This window comes from Phocoena sinus, chromosome 2 (assembly GCF_008692025.1).
Source record: "Phocoena sinus isolate mPhoSin1 chromosome 2, mPhoSin1.pri, whole genome shotgun sequence".
NCBI lineage: Eukaryota > Metazoa > Chordata > Mammalia > Artiodactyla > Phocoenidae > Phocoena > Phocoena sinus.
The window spans coordinates 3,900,488-3,918,133 of record NC_045764.1 but is presented as its reverse complement, the minus strand read 5'-3'; the positions used below and the strand labels follow the sequence as shown (position 1 = coordinate 3,918,133).

Here is a 17,646-nt window from a genome sequence, read left to right as displayed (position 1 = left end):
TTACTAGAAAGATACAAACTATCAAAATTGATACAAGAAGAGAAAATCTGAATAAACCTATAGTAAATAAAGAGACTGAATTAGTAACTTTTTTAAATCCCACAAAAGAAACCCCAGGCCCAGCTGACTTCACTGATGAATCCACCAAACTTTTAAATAATACCAAGTCTTCACAAATTCTTTCAGAAACATAAGAGAAAAGAACAATTTCCAACTCAGTCTATGAGACCAGTGTTACTCTGAAACCAAAACCCAACAAAGATATCACAAGAATGAAAACCACAGACCAGTATCTCTTACAAATATGGAACAAATATCCTCAATAAAATCCAAGCAAGTGTAATCCACCAATAGATGAAAAGCATTATACACTATGACCAAGCGGCATTTACCTCAGGAATGCAAGGTGGATTCCAAGTCTGAAAATTAACTGAATAAAGGTCAAAAACCACATGATCATCTGAGTAAGACAGAAGAAGCACTTGGCAAAATCCAACACCATTTCATGATCTAAAATATCCAACAAACTAGAAATAGTCGTTAATTTCTCAACCTGATAAAGGCGATCTATGACAAACCTACAGTTCTAAGCCACTTGAAAAAAGACTAATCAGGAACATCAGACATGGATGTTCTCTGTTACCACTTCTATTCAACACTGTACTGAGGTTCTAGCAAGGGCAATTAGGCAACAAAATGAAACAAAAGGCATCCAGGTTAGCAAAGAAAAAACTGACCTATCTCTATTTGCAAATGAAAATTTACTACAAATCTATTGTAATTAAGGCAGTGTTATCAGCTTAAGGACAGAAATATCAATCAATGCAAGAGAACTGAGAGTCCAGAAATGAACCCTTACATTGCCAGTCAACTGATTTTCGAAAAGTGTACCAAGACAATTCGATGGAGCAAAATAGTCTTTTCAACAAATCATGCTGGGGCAACTGGATATCTTCATGAAAAAGAATAAAGTTGGACTCTTTTCTCACACCATATACAAAAATTAATTCAAAACGAATTCTACATCTATATGTAAGAGGTCATACTACAAAACTCTTAGAATCTGACACCAAAAGTATAAGCAATAAAAGATAAAATGGACATCCTTGAAAACCTTTGTGCTTCAAATGACATCATCAGAAAAGTAAATGGACAACTGACAAGATGGTATAAACTATGTGTAAATTATATATCTAATAAGGGACTTATAGCTAGAATATATAAAGAACACTTACAACCTGATAATAAAAACACAACCCAATTAAAATATGGGCAAAGGATCTGAATGGACAAGTAGATGTAAAATGGTCAATAAACGCATGAAAAGATGATTAACTTATTAGCCATCTGGGAAATCTGCTCCTACTAAATAAAAATGAAAACCACAATGAGATTCCACTTCACACTTACCAAGACAGCAATAATCAAAGAGACAGATATTAAGTGCTGGTGAGGATATGGAGAAATATGAACCCTCAGTACATTGCTAGTGGAATGAAAAATGCTGCAAACTGCTTTACAGTCTGACAATTCTGTTAAAGGTTAAACATAGGGTTACCATATGATCCAGCAATCCCAATTCTAGGTATATACTCAAGAGATAAAACACACAAAAACTTACACACAAATGTTCATAGCAACATTATTCATAACAGACAAAAAAGGGAAAGAACCCAAATGTCCATCAACTGATGAATGAATAAGTAAAATGTGGTATTATCCACACACTAGAACATTACTCATCCTTGAATATGAAGAAGAAAATTTTTTTTCTCCCATTTAACAAATGATATAGGTTGACATAATTTAAAATTACGAAAGAAAAAGAGTAATTTTTCAAAAACATTAAATATTACAAACGTTTGCCTCAGCATCAAAAATAAACAAAAACTGCCAAGGACTGATGTTTGGAATACTTACATTAGGTACTAGAAAACAGTTTGTTTCCTTCTGAGGGACAAGACTGGATTCAGGCTACCCCTTATAAGTAACTAAAACATTACAGACGTGGATAACCTCTATTCCTAATAAATAATAGCCCAACTGAACATACAGCTCATTCTGTTCTCTCTTTTTAGATTTTCTGTAGTACTGAAATCACCTTAGAATGCTATATAAGAATTTTAATCATATTTACTGCAATCTATAGAACTGGTGAAAATCACCTTGATGTAAATTTGCAGGATCATTACTACTTTTACACTCTTGCATTTTCAAGTCAGTATTCCTTATCCTTCCTGTGTTCAGCTAACAATCCATTATGCATATAAAAATGTCTGACTAAAAATAAAAATAATCTGGGACTTCCCCAGTGGTCCAGCAGTTAAGACTCCATGCTTCCAAGGCAGGGGGCCTGCGTTCGAACCCTGGTCAGGGAACTAGATCCCGCATGTCGCAACTAAGATCCCGCATGCCACAACCAAAGATCCCACACACCGCAACTAAAGATCCTGCGTACCGCAACTAAAGACCCGGCACAGCCAAATAAATAAATTTTTTTTTAAATAAAAACAGTTTACAACTGTGAAAGCAATTATACTTCCCAAAGATGGCTGCCACAATATCGCCCATTCCATACATGCTTAAAATCTGATACTGACACTCACCACAGTGACACAAGAGGTGGGATGTAATATTCCTTCTCCTTTATTCTGCGCCACAGCAGAATCGATGCTAAGTGACTTCTGGAATAGGTCATAAAATGGGGACGTGGCTGCTGCCTGGGGCTATTCCAACATTCGCCCTTGAAACCCACCCAACCGACACGCTCAGAGTATCCAGGACACGTGGAGAGGTCCCAGCTGAGAGCCACCATCATCCTCCCGACGTGTATGTGAAAGAGAGCACCTTCAAGATGACACCTCCCTCCACTACCACATGACCGCAACTGCACGAGATACTGCAAGTGAGAACCATCTATCTGCGAGGCTGGTCAGCCCCCAGAACTGTGAAGAAGAATAATGAAATGATTACTGTGGTTTTCATCACTAAGTGGTGGCACGATGTGGATAACAGCAGAACGTAACCAGAACAAACTGTGTAGGAAACTACCACATAGCATGATGCTAGCATACAGTTGCTGGGTCACTCCTTGCACCTTATACTACGCACCTCACTTACCCACTCAGAGGCTTTCAAGCTCTTTCACTTACTTTAAAGGGGGAAGAAAAATTTTACCGATGAATAAAAGAAAAAAATGGAAACAGTCACCATCTCCATTTTTGTTTTGTTTTGTTTTGTTTTTGTTTTTGTGGTACACGGGCCTCTCACTGTTGCGTCCTCTCCCACTGCGGAGCACAGGCTCTGGACGCGCAGGCTCAGTGGCCACGGCTCACGGGCACAGCTGCTCCGCGGCATGTGGGATCCTCCCGGACCAGGGCACGAACTCGCGTCCCCTGCATCGGCAGGCGGACTCTCAACCACTGCGCCACCAGGGAAGCCCCATCTCCACTTTTAATAGTACAAAGCTTTTGGCAGACTGCTATTTGTTCTTCAGTAACAATTATCCTCTTCTTCTATAGAAATGGTGTGAACTGGGCACATGGCAACACAGCTGAAGACTATGTCTTCCAGCCCCCTGTGCAGCTAAGTTTATCAAACGACTAAGTTGTGGCCAGCGGGATATGCACCCCACTTCCAGGTCTTGTGCATCTCCCAGTCCCTTTCTCTACCCCCTGGGATAAAAACTGGAACAGCTGTCTTGGACCCAGAGATGAAGCTCCCAGCATTGGATGTCCACCTCTTTAACTTTTCAGTGAGACAAAAATAAACAAGAAAACCAAAAAACGCTTCTATCTTTTCTAAGTCACTGTATTTTGGGTCTCTGGTACAGCCCCCTAGCCTACACACTGATATAAACTCCTGCAAACCCCTGGCTGACACTTTATGGCTGACAAGCCACTGACCATGACACACTGTTGTCATGTAATTAGGCAATTCAATCCGACCTGCTCCCACTCTTCTTCAGGATAGTCCCTGTTTTTCTGGCAAGTATTCCATGTGCGTCATTTGTTTTGGCTTCTTAATCACGTGTGACTTACTACATATTAGGCAGAAGTTACAAAATAATTTCTTAAAGGTATGTGGATTTTCACATTACTACTGATGTAGCAGGCATTTTAAAAGTCATCATGAATCCTGGAAAAGAATAAATACATGTGTATGTATAACCAAATCACTTTGCTGTACACCTGAAACTAACACAACATTGTAAATCAAATATACTCCAGGGCTTCCCTGGTGGCGCAGTGGTTGGGAGTCCGCCTGCCAATGCAGGGGACACGGGTTCGTGCCCCGGTCCGGGAAGATCCCACATGCCGCAGAGTGGCTGGGCCCGTGAGCCATGGCCGCTGAGCCTGCGCGTCCGGAGCCTGTGCTCTGCAATGGGTGAGGCCACAAAAGTGAGAGGCCCGCGTACCACAAAAAAAAAAAATATATATATATATATACTCCAATATAGGGGCTTCCCTGGTGGCGCAGTGGCTGAGAGTCCACCGGCCGATGCAGGGGACACAGGTTCATGCCCCGGTCCGGGAGGATCCCACATGCCGCGGAGCAGGTAGGCCCATGAGCCATGGCCGCTGAGCGTGCACATCCAGAGCCTGTGCTCCGCAACGGGAGAGGCCACAACAGTGAGAGGCCTGCATACCGCAAAAAAAAAACAAATATACTCCAATATAAAAGAAAATTTAAAAATAAGTAAATTAATTTTTTAAGAAGTCATCATGAATCAAATAGCATCTTTAATCAATGAACATTCTAGAGAAACTAATGCTAATTACTTCATTAAAATATGCAAGTTTCTTGAATAATTTATGAAACCAAATCGAAATAGACACAAAGAGAGAGAAATAGAGCAATTTAACTACTGTATTATTTTATTCCAAAACAAGATATGTGCCAGTTTTTCCCTTCTGGCTCTATATCCCCAATTCCTCAAGAAAAATGAAGAATCATAAAACTGAAAGGTTTGTCTCAAATCTCAGCTTTCTGAGCTGTAATATGAAACTATAACTAATAGGTTAACACTTAAAAGAATTAGAAGAAGAAGAACAAACAAAACCTAAAGTCAGCATTAGGACGGTATAAATAAAGATCAGAGGAGAAATAAATAAAATAGAGATTAAAAACAATAGAAAAAAAAAATCAATAAAACCAAGAGCTGGTTCTTTGAAAGGGCAATAAACAAGATTGACAAACCTCTGGCCAGGCTCACCAAGAAGAAAGGAGAGAGAACCCAAATAAACTAAATAAGAAATGAAAAAGGAGACATAACAACCAACACTATAGAAATACAAAAAAAATAAGGGAATACTATGAACAATTATATGCCAACAAATTCAACAACCTAGAAGAAATGGACAACTTTCTAGAAACATTAAGTCCACCAAAACTGAATCAAGAAATAGATAATTTGGGGCTTCCCTGGTGGCGCAGTGGTTGAGAGTCCGCCTGCCGATGCAGGGGACACGGGTTCGTGCCCCGGTCCGGGAAGATCCCACATGCCGCGGAGTGGCTGGGCCCGTGAGCCATGGCCGCTGAGCCTGCGCGTCCGGAGCCTGTGCTCCGCAATGGGAGAGGCCACAGCAGTGAGAGGCCCGCGTAGCGCCAAAAAAAAAAAAAAAAAAAAAAAAAAGAAATAGATAATTTGAACAGACTGATCACTAGAAGTGAAATATCAATAGAATCTGTAATTTTAAAACTGCCTACACACAAAAGTCCGGGACCAGATGGCTTCATAGGTGAATTCTACCAAACATACAAAGAAGAACTCTTACCGATCCTTCTCCAACTCTTCCAAAAAATTGCAGAGGAGGGAACACCCCCAAAGACATTCTATGAAGCCACCATCACCCTGATATGAAAACCACTAAAAAAGAAAATTACAGGCCAATATCTTTGATGAATATAGATGCAAAAATTCTCAACAAAATATTACCAAACTGAATCCAACAACACATAAAAAAGATCATACACCACGACCAAGTGGGATTCATCCCAAGTTCACAAGGATGGTCCAACATATGCAAATCAATGTGATACACTACATCAACAACAGAAAAAACAAAAACCACATGATCATTTCAATACATGCAGAAAAAGCATCTAACAAAATTCAATATGCATTCATGATAAAAACTCTTACCAAAGTGGGTACAGAGAGAACACATCTCAACATAATAAAAGCTATTTATGACAAACCCACAGCTAATATAATACTCAACAGTGAAAAGCTGACAGCCTTCCCACTAAAATCTGGAACAAGACAAGGATGCCCACTCTCACCACTTCTGTTCAACATAGTATTGGAAGTCTTAGCCACAGCAATCAGACAAGAAAAAGAAATAAAAGGTATCCAAATTAGAACGGAAGAGATAAAACTGTCATTATATGCAAATGACGTGATTCTATACACAGAAAACCCTAAAAACTCCACACAAAAACTACTAGAACTGATAAACAAATTCAGGAAGTTAGCAGGATAAAAGATTAACATACAGAAATCAGTTGTATTTCTTTACACTAATAATGAAATAGCAGAAAGGGAATGTAAAAACAAACAAAAAACCAGTATCTTTCAAAATCACACTCCCAAAAATAAAATACTAAATAAACCTGACCAAGGAGGTGAAAGACTTATACACTGAGAACTATAAAACATTAAAAAAGGAAACTGAAGATGATTCAAAGAAATGGAAAGATATCCCATGCTCTCTTGGATGAGATTTAATATTGTTACAATGGCCGTACTGGGCTTCCCTGGTGGCGCACTGGTTGAGAGTCCGCCTGCCGATGCAGGGGACACGGGTTTGTGACCCGGTCTGGGAAGATCCCACATGCCGCGGAGTGGCTGGGCCCGTGAGCCATGGCCGCTGAGCCTGCGCGTCCGGAGCCTGTGCTCCGCAACGGGAGAGGCCACAACAGTGAGAGGCCCGCATACCGCAAAAAAAAAAAAAAAAAAAAAAAAATGGCCATACTACCCAATCTACAGATTTAATGCGATCCCTATCAAATTACTCATGACATTTTTCACAGAACTAGAACAAATAATCCTGAAACTCATATGGAACCAGCAAAGACCCAGAATTGCCAAAGCAATCCTGAAGGTAAAAGAACAAAGCAGAAGGCATAACCCTCCCAGACTTCAGACAATACTACAAAGCTACAGTAATCAAAACAGCATGGTATTGGCACAAAAAACAGACATATGGATCAATGTAACAGAACAGAGAGCCCAGAAATAAACCCACACAACTACGGTCAATCACACAGCTTTGACACATGAGGCAAGAATATACAATGGGAAAAAGACAGTCTCTTCAGCAAGTGGTGCTGGGAAAGTTAGACAGCCACATGTAAATCAGTGAAGTTAGAACACTCCCTCACATCATACTCAAAAAATAAACTCAAAATGGCTTAAAGACTTAAACATAAGACATGACACCATAAAACTCCTAGAAAAGATCATAGGCAAAACATTCTCTGACGTAAGTCATACCAATGTTTTCTTTGGTCAGTCTCCCAAGGTGACAGAAATAAAAACAAAAATAAACAAATGGGACTTAATCAAACTTACAAGCTTTTGCACAGCAAAGGAAACAATCAATCAACAAAACGAAAAGACAACCTACAGAATGGGAGAAAATGTTTGCAAATGATGCAACCAACAAGGGTTTAATTTCAAAAATATACAAACAGCTCAAACAACTCAACAACAAAAAGAAAACAAACAACCCAATCAAAAAATGGGCAGAAGACCTAAATAGACATTTCTTCAAAGAGGAAATACAAATGAACAGTAGGCATATGAAAAGATGTTCAACACTGCTAAACTATTAGAGAAATGCAAATCAAAACTACAATGAGATACCACCTCACACCGGTCAGAATGGCCATCATTAAAACCTCTACAAATAACAAATGCTGGAGAGGATATGGAGAAAAAGGAACCCTCCTACACAGTTGGCAGAAATGTAAATTGGTACAGCCACTGTGGAGAACAGTATGGAGATTCCTCAGAAACCTAAAAATAGAGCCACCATATGATCCAGCAATCCCACCCCTGGGCATATATCCAGAGAAAACTCTAATCCAAAGAGATACATGCACCCCTATGTTCCTAGCAGCACTATTCACACTAGCCAACACATGGAAACAACCTAAATGTCCACTGACAGAGGAATGGATAAAGAAGATGTGGTACATATATACAATGGAACACTATTCAGCCATAGAAAAAGAATGAAACAATGCCGTTTGCAGCAACATGGATGCAACTAGAGATTATCATACTAAGTGAAATAAGTCGGAAAGCAAATACCATATAATATCACTTAAATGTGGAATCTAAAATATGACACAAGTGAACCTATCTACAAAACAGACTCACGGACATGGAGAACAGACTTGTGGTTGCCAAAGGGGAGGGGCTGGGGGAGGGATGGAGTGGGAAATTGGAGTTAGTAGATGTAAGTTTTTACATAGAATGGATAAACAACATGATCCTACTGTATAGCACAAAGAACTATATTCAGTATCCTGTGGTAAACCATAATGGAAAAGAATATTTTTTAAAAATGTACATACATGTATAATTGAATCACTTTGTTGTACAGCAGAAATTAACAGAACACTGTAAATCAACTATACTTCAATAAAAAAATAAAATAAAATAAAACAAATAGGTTAAGAACAAAGAGTTTGACCAAGTCTTGGAGGTTTGATTCTGTATTAAAAACTTGATATTCAAAGATAAGATGAAAAGCAAAAAGACATCTATTACGGCAAAATACCTTAGATCCATGCCAAGGCCCTATGGCTATTTAGGGGCTAGAACATAGGTAGCAAAATCTGACAATCTGTTTGTAAATGCCAATTATAAAAGCCTTGAAAAGATAAAATTTAACTCACCATCTGTGTCCTTAACCATATCAAGTTTAAGGGCCTTTGTTCCATCGAAGCAAAATGCCCTGATGGAATTTAGCCCTAACAATAATGCATTCTGCTTTATTTTTTCTACTTTGTTGGATATTTTATCCAGTGCTATCACTTCTCCCTAAAAAAACAAAACAAACACATAAAAAAGTGAAAATCCAAAGCAGTCATGAAAGTTATTAATAATGAGAAAAAGAGACAACAATTATAGTCTTCCCCACTTTCCTCCTATCCCCAGTTTTAAAGCTGAAGTCATCATCCAAATGAATATCAAATTTACATCCAATACTTAAGTCTTACCTTTTAAAGAACACAATCTTGACAGATAATTTTCTTATAATGCCCATCTACTTTTAATCCGCAAAATTCAAAAGCAAAAGCAGTGTTTGCAATCTTCTAAAGAAACTTTAAAATACCCATTTGAGATAAATATTTAAAAATTGCCAATTTGATGTGCTTTGCTCACCTCTGGAAGAGCATCAACTAACGTTCTGAGACATTTGCCTTCTGGTCCTCTGAGATACAGATGAATGTTACTTGTAAAATCAATCCTCATCCCAATACTTTCTGAGATACATACATGTAACAAAATTCATGTGAATTCTGACAACTAAAGACAAAAATAGAAGCCTGTATATCACAGCAAATGTTCTGCACTGGTAGTAGTTCAAAAATAATTTTACATGGGAACACTTCGATTAAGTCAAAGTCAATAAAGAGGCTACAGTTCTGTGAATGAGTTGTGATAGTCACATGGTATTTTAAAACATACTATGAAATGTTCTGCAGAGATGGTGATGTAAACGTTTCAGTGTACTTTTTTTGCTTTTGTTCCTCCTTGTTGTGACGTACGCATTGACTGCACAGACTACAATACTGAAGATTTGCTGATTATGTTCTTGAATGTGACACCAGGTTTAGTGGCCGGCATAGTTCCAGTTAATACCTCGACGGACAGGGAACCCATTTCAAGTGAGCTGAACTGGAAAAGTAGGCAAAAACCACCAGAATAAGGTTCCACTGTAACTACAGTGAAGGAGAAACTGCACTGGCCGAAGGCTGCTCTTACAAAAGTACAAGACTGGAAGCCTCACTTATACAAAATTCTGCTTAACTACAAACAAACAAACAAAAATCAACAGCAATGACAAACTGAAAGTATTAACAAAATCTGGGATTCAATTCTGGCTCAAATATTTCTGTTCAGGTTCCTGGGTGCTGGCCCGCTGCGAGATTGCCTAAATGGCCCCAATTCTTCAAGTCTCCATGTATCCCCACCCTCTGCCATTGACCTTGCAACACCCGGCTGGTCCGAGTCGGGCTCGGCCACCTGGTTTGCACTGGCTGATGGGATGACAGTAGGAGTGATGCAAGGAGAGATGCGGAACGCTGGCCTTGCTCTGCTTTGTCCTCTGCCACTGCTGACCCTCAGCTACTGTGCTCTGCTGTGCTAGTGCCCTAGTCCCACAGGAGGGCAAGAGATGCAGGGACCAGAGGCAAGACATTCCAGTGGCCTCAGCTGAGCCAACCTGAGCCTAACCCAAGTGAGTGAGCCCATCCAAGGCCATGAGAAACTCCGGCCAACCCACAGGGACCAGGTGCCACAGTCAGGCTGGCGGCCATCGACTGAATCCTAGACTCCAGAGGTGATGCAGTGCCACCGAGGCTGTGTGGTTGTTTACACACAGCGTTATAAAACCAGCAGAGAATGCACACACCTCTAATATCCAGCCCCTCTTTGGAAAGACTTCTTACTGGAGAGCAGAAAATACCTCTGAGTGAATATACTTTTAAGCAAACACAATAAATATCATACCGTAAGCGAGGGGGATAATTATCACTTCCTCAAAGCATATAATCTTTACATTTGAGCTTTCAGGAAAACTGAAAAATGATTTGCATTAAATACCACAATTCCATAAAATGAACCCTTCTGTTTTGTGTTCATTTTACACACTGGTGGTATTTAATGCATTTTTTCCCTAGAGTTGTTTTTTTTTTTTTACTGTTTACCACCTTAAATTCTTTTTCGACAAAGAGCAGTGTAAGTCAATAGGCAAGTGTATCTCCTCTAATGAACCACGGATATCAATTCCACGATATTTAAACGACAAATACCTTTTTCTATTGGAGATCTTTCTTAGATTGAAGGCTGCTCATTGAGGTTATATTAGTGCTACTGCCAAGTGTCTATGTATATGCGAAGAGCATACAGACAGTGTATGGATTTTACACACACATTTATAGTGCAGAGATGACAGGTTTAGGCCTTCAGCGTATTTACTGAAAATATAAAATTTTATATTTATATATTTTTATCCCCATTTGTGACATTGTGAATGTTTCAGAAATTCTAATAGTGTCAAATATGAATGTGTAAGGAATGACAATTTTCATCAGAAGTCTTCGGACAATTAAAGTTATCTGCACTAATGAAAGGGAAAAGTTACACTTTCATCCTTGACACAGTACAATTTCCAACTATTTTCTGTGCAAGATTGCTTGTAAATCCCTTGACAGTCCTAAGCATCATCAAATATAGATCAGAAAATGTATCACCAGATAAAAGTCCAACATCTGGCACTTGCGAGAGTGGGAAATACTGTATCTTTTATCAGGCAAATTAGCTGGAGCAGAAAAGCTTTTGCTAAATCAGCCTCATGGAGGTTTCCATGCCAGAAAGTCTTACCCTCAGTAGGTAATTGTTTCTTATCTATAAATTAGTACTAGGAAGAAAACCGCTGAGTTTCCTAGGCACATAAGCATTTTTACTGCTGTATAAATCTGAGCTAAATTAGAAAAGTGACAACGGATACACGGCCCTCACTATTCTTGTGTCCTTGCTCTGCTCTTCACCCGGCTGAGATTCTACGGCACGTTACATACACTCCCTTATATACATCCTCAACTCACGTGCGTCTGTTTCTCGCATATCCAAGGGACAAAAGCTCAGCTGTGATTAAACCCAGGCCTTCACCAACTTCCTGTCTATGCCCCCCACGCAGCCAAAGAGCACATCTCACTCTAAATCCATGACTGCTGTACTCATGGGGCCCTGGGACACAACTGAATTCTCATGACGCATCCATAGGCCATTCTCACTCCTTATCCTAGATCGACACTTCCTGTCTTCTCAAACCCAACGCCCTGCCTTGCCCTTCCCCCTCCCCATCCCCATTCCCCTCTGAAGACCCTGCTTCCTTTTCATGGAAAACTGGAACAACAGAAGCCAACTCCCAGTCTCCCACCACGTGTACCAGTCCACCAACACCTCTGCCCATATCCTCGGCCTTACCTCCTACTTCCACAGATAAACCGTCTCACGCCACCATCTAAAGCCGCTGTGCATCAAATCCTGTCCCATTTCACCTACCCCAAGATCCTGTTCCAGCCATTTTCCCGTTCCCTGGGGGGTAACCAATTTCCCCTTCTAATCGCTCTTCTCCATCAGCATGCACTGCTACTTCCCTCATCTTAAAAAAAGGAATCCCTGAGTCCACCCTCCAAGCGCTGCCCCATTTCTCTGCCCTCCGGTACAAACGTGCCCTGCCCCCGCAAAAGAGTTGTCCTGATTCACTTTCTTCGCTTCCTCTCATTTTCCATCCAAGCAGGCGTTTCCACTCACCGCCATCACGCACGAGGTGCTGAGTCCACGGGGAGGGGGTTCTCGGGCCTCACCTCACTGGTCCCGCCGGGACGTTTCACCCAGCTGCTCGCTCCATCCCCTTTCGACCCCTTCCTGACGCGGCGCCCAGGGCATCATGGGCCTCTGTGGTCCTGCCGCATCGGTGGCCGTTCCTCCTGGTTCCCCGAGCCCCGAGTGTCGGCGCACCGCAGCCCCAAGGCTCGCCTTCCAGCCTCCCCTACTTCTCCCGCCCGCAACAGCCTCACGGCCTCGCATGTTTTATCCACGTGTTGACGACTTCCAGACCTCCATTTCCAGTCCCGACCTCTCTCCTGCATCCTGGACTCAACTACCCCATTGCCTGCTCCACGCCACCTCCTGGCTGTCTAATGGGACCGCATTGCAGTATAACCCAAACTAAATGGCTGATCTCTCCCTGCAAAATGTGCCCCTCCCGACCCGACTGCTCCATCCTTCCAGGTCCTCTGGCCAAACACCTAAGGAGTCACACTGCACTGGCCTCTCATTTTCACAACCCACGTCCAATCCACCAACAGCTCCTAACAGCCCCAGCTTCGAAACACACCCAGAATCCGACCAACTTCTTACCACCTCCATGACGCCCCTGAACTGCTGTCTCCTAAGCAGTCTCTCTGCTTCCGCCGCTGCCCTCTTGCAGCCTGTCTGCAACGCCGCAGCCAAGGTAAGGAGCACGCAAGCTTATGTCGCTCTTCTGCCCCAAACTTCCAAGGACGTCCCATCACTGGAGCGGACGTGAAGTCCCGGAAGAGCCTGCGAAGCTGCTCAGCCCATGCCCCGGCGCCCCGCTCTCTGATCTCTTCCCCCACCCCCACCCTGCTCCTCACTTAGTCTACGCCACAAAACTACCACGGTCCTCGACCCTGACCCCGGTTTCCCCAGCAAGTCGGGCAGCATCCAGCCTGAGCGTTCGCACTTACGTCTTCTCTCGCTGGTACATTCTTCCCACCTGTAAGTCTTCCTTAAATGCCACCTTCCCAGTGGGCTTCTCCCTCGCCACCCACTTCAAACTGCAAACTCACTCTCCCTTCCCCAGTATTCCCAATCCCATACCCCTCCCACAGCTATATATGCCTTATCTTTTACTCACTCATTTGTTTCTCATCTGTGTCCTTTTACTGGAATGTAAGCTCCATGAAGAAGGAAACTGTGGTCACTATGGTTTACTGCTGTACGCCAGTACTTGGCACACAGTAAGAATAAATCAATATTTTTTTAATCAGTCCATCAATTAAAATCTGACTCTAGATCAAGAAAGATACTGTAGGTGAAGCTACTAGCATGTGCAAACATTTTAGGAACCATTTGGTTTTACAGAATTTGAAACAAACGGGAAAGATAGCATCAACTGGCCGTATCCTCCTCAAGCTGAAGAATCTCAGTTGAAGCACAGAGTGGTTACAAGGCCACACAGCTCTGAACACAGATAAAACTAGCGCACGATGCAAGAAAACACATCGGCAAATATGCATACATAGGAAAAGCAGTAACATTTGAGCTAAAGTTATCCAAGGACAGACTTCTCTTTTGTGACAATGAAGCAGGCTTTACTAATTAAGTCAAATCATGCTTTTTATGAACCCCAAGGCAAGAAGAACACAGACACATATAGACGTTCAGTATGTGTGCATGTATTCTGTTGGCCAAAAACATCTTATGGAGAAACCCGAACATTTTGGCCAAGCCAATATATTTATTATCATCTTTATATTTGCATATGTATCAACAATATATATTTGGACACTTTAATAACGGGCTGCCAAGTTAACTTTCAGTGGTAGAATTTATTTGAATAGTTTAAAAAGTGTCAAGTCCTGTAATTAAGAACATGAAAAGATCTCTTAAGTGTTTCATTTAGACTTAATCATTTGAGGGAAAAATTCTATTCCATAAATGTATTAGGCAAATCTGGGATTCAAGAAGGTCTTGAGATAGTCTTCACAAATGACAATGGTCTACTGAACTTAATATGTGATGAATAACATCACTGAGCGGCCTTCTCTTTGGTTGAATCGAAATCGACCAGATTATGAATGTCTGCACCATGTTCCGTAGGTCACACATACTCCCACCTCCATCACTGAGACGCGCAGTGTATCAAGAGCAGCTCTGCGCGAAGACGGCCTCACCTGATCATGCATAAGCGCTGCAATGTGTGTTGTTTTGCCTCCGGGGGCCGCACACAAATCTAGAATCTTCTCTCCGGGCTGAGGATCCAGAACATGACTTACTACAGCAGATGGCAAATTCTATAAGGAAAAAAGAATTAATTTGTTATCAGTGACTCGAGATCATTTTAAGTTTCAGAATCAGAGGACGTAAAGACACGACACATTAAAAACTGAACTCTAATATAAAGACACTAAAACACGTATGTGGCCACTGAAGGTTCAGTGATTCTCCATCTAGAGATGATAGTGATGCTTCACCCCAAACAAAGATAACCTTAATGTAATGGCCAAAGATGACAGAAATTTCCAATCCAACGTAATACGTTAAGAACCTTCTGGTATGCAATCAGTTGAAAGCATGAAATAGTCCCAGTGAAGAGGCCTCATTAAATATTTAAATGATGACCAAGTTTCCCTAAAACGATTTCATCTACTACCTTTCTCTACAGTATTTCTCAATCCTGGCTGCACGACAAAATCACCTGGTGCGTTCTGTCTTTTGTTGTTTTTAATGTGCAGTCATCTAGAATAGTTAAATCAGAATTTCTGGCAATAGGGCCAGACATCAGTGTTTTTAAGATCTCCCCAGGTGCTTCTAACGTGCAGCTAGCTGTGCACCCTTGCTACCGCTACAGCCATTCTCAACCTTAGCTGCAAACCAGAACCACCTGGGAGAGCTTTTCACCATCCTGACCCAGGCCCCACCCCAGCCAGACCAACTAAAGCCCATTCATGTGGTAGAGTCCAGGCAGCAGCACGTATTAAAGCTCTCAGATTATCTAACCTCATCTGGCTTTTAAATCAATTATTTCCAAGAAACCAGGCAATGAAAAGATCAACTTTGGAGCACCATTTTTGATTCCAGATAACCTAGAATGCAACTAGAATATAACTGAAAACAGCTGTTGTAAATATTTAAGTATTAAACCTTTCACTGTCAATCATTTCAATCGTGAAAGACGTCAAAGGCGTTTCTGCAGTTCTGTGGATTGTGGTCAGACAAATCAAGTTTCCTTTGTGGTTTTGAAAAACCAAATAATACTGCACATTCGTAATTTTAATGATTGTGTGCGACACTCCAATTAACTTTATAAAGTACATCCTTGTGTAACTTCAATGCTACATGAGAAATAATCAATTATCACCAGCCCTTTACAACCTTCTCTCCTCAACAAGGAACCCACAATGTGAAGCTCCCACATTAGCTGTTGCAAACAAGTAACAGTACAGATTTGGGGATAATGGTTTACAAAGAAAGGCAAGGCAAGAGGCATCAAAAAAAAAAAAACCCCACAAATTTCACCAGGGATTTTCCCAAGTATATAATTCTACCTCTCTGTAAAGTACCTTCAATAATCGCACAGAATGGACAAAGTATTAGTTGCCTAACTCTGGGGCTTACAAGGTATTCAGCCAATCACCCTATGAACTACCTCATCTTCACAAGAGGTTGCTGAACATCATTCAAGAACTGGTATCAGTGTTCTTCAGTTACAGCCAGTGCAGGCTTGTGATGATATATTCAAAGAGCCCAGCACAACACCACACTTTTTAAAAGGCTGGCAGGACTGCCCTAGTGGCGCAGTGGTTAAGAATCCGCCTGTCAATGTAGGGGACACAGGTTCGAGCCCTGGTCCGGGAAAATCCCACATGCCACAGAGCAGCTAAGCCCATGCACCACAACTAAGGAGCCTGTGCTCTAGAGCCCGTGCTCCTCAACAAGAGAAGCCACCGCAGTGAGAAGCCCGGGCACCGCAACGAACAGTAGCCCTCCGCTCGCTGCAACTAGAGAAAGCCCGCATGCAGCGAGGAAGACCCGACACAGCCAAAGATAAATAATAAATAAAATAAAAAAAAAAAAAAAAAAAGAGCACTCTTGGGAACTGTTTCTCTAAAAAAATTTTTTTAAATAAAAATTAAATAAAAAATAGAAAGTAATAAAAAAGGCTGGCAGAAACTACTGAAGAAGATTCTACGTAACCGTGTATGACTTTATATTAGATTATGCATCCTAACGGTTTACATCATCACTAATGTAGAATCAGATGACAAACGTAAATCTGTTTTTCTATTTGTTCACCCCAGAATTAATCTCTGGGTTTGTAAAATGACTTTTGGTTACACACTAAGCAGAGTAGAAAGCAAATGTCATCTACGCTTAAGTTTGGGTACAGATGCTACTACCTACCCATTATGCGACCTTATTCAAGAACCTGACCAGATTCGGCCTTCAGTATCTTCATGTTACGTTGGTAATAATAATAAAATAATAAAAACGCCACCTAACAAGCAGACTGTAACAAATCATATGAGCTAATGTACATGAAAGTACATCATAAACTGGACAATGGAAAACAAATTACTTGTTATATCACAGCAATTGATAACCATCTGACCAAAATCTGCTAGTAGTAAACCATGTGAATCTCACTCAGACTTACACATGGAACAGTTACATGTATAGCAAATGCATGCTTTATTTAGGGGTTAATAGTGGAAATGGAAAGCAATCATTACAATAAGCTAAACTAAGTAGTTTTGGTTTTTTTTAACAGCAGTTACAGACATTTTATAATAAGAAAAGTACAACCATATTTATTAAACTTGAGGGTAGGAAAGAGGAAGGAAAGCACATTCAGGAAGAAGCTCTCAAACTAAAGCTCAGAACTGGTGCCCGAAAGAAATGACACAGACCCCCGCCGTCTCACACGGCGGAGCCTTTCCTTTCCTAAGGGTGAGCCGGAGTTGCGGCAGCGCCCTGCGCACGCCTTCTCACCCTAGGTACTGTGCTTATTATCCTACGATAAGCACCGCTGGGCAAATGAAGGGAGAAAAGGTAGTTCATCACTTGAGAAAAAGACAAAGTGCTTACTAAGC

The 17,646-nt window shown here is 41.2% G+C and overlaps 1 protein-coding gene across 11 annotated transcripts in view; it reads right to left on the bottom strand.

The window, feature by feature from the left end:
- Nucleotides 1-17,646, bottom strand: part of NSUN6 (NOP2/Sun RNA methyltransferase 6) — an 83,515-nt gene that overhangs the window by 33,652 nt on the left and 32,217 nt on the right. For all 11 annotated transcript variants that reach the window (XM_032622488.1, XM_032622480.1, XM_032622481.1 and 8 more), the window contains exons 7-8: nt 14,728-14,847; nt 8,911-9,055 (exon numbers count right to left, since the gene is read on the bottom strand). In XM_032622488.1, the coding sequence (XP_032478379.1) occupies nt 8,911-9,055; nt 14,728-14,847 (265 nt within the window). The remainder of the gene's footprint in view (nt 1-8,910; nt 9,056-14,727; nt 14,848-17,646) is intronic.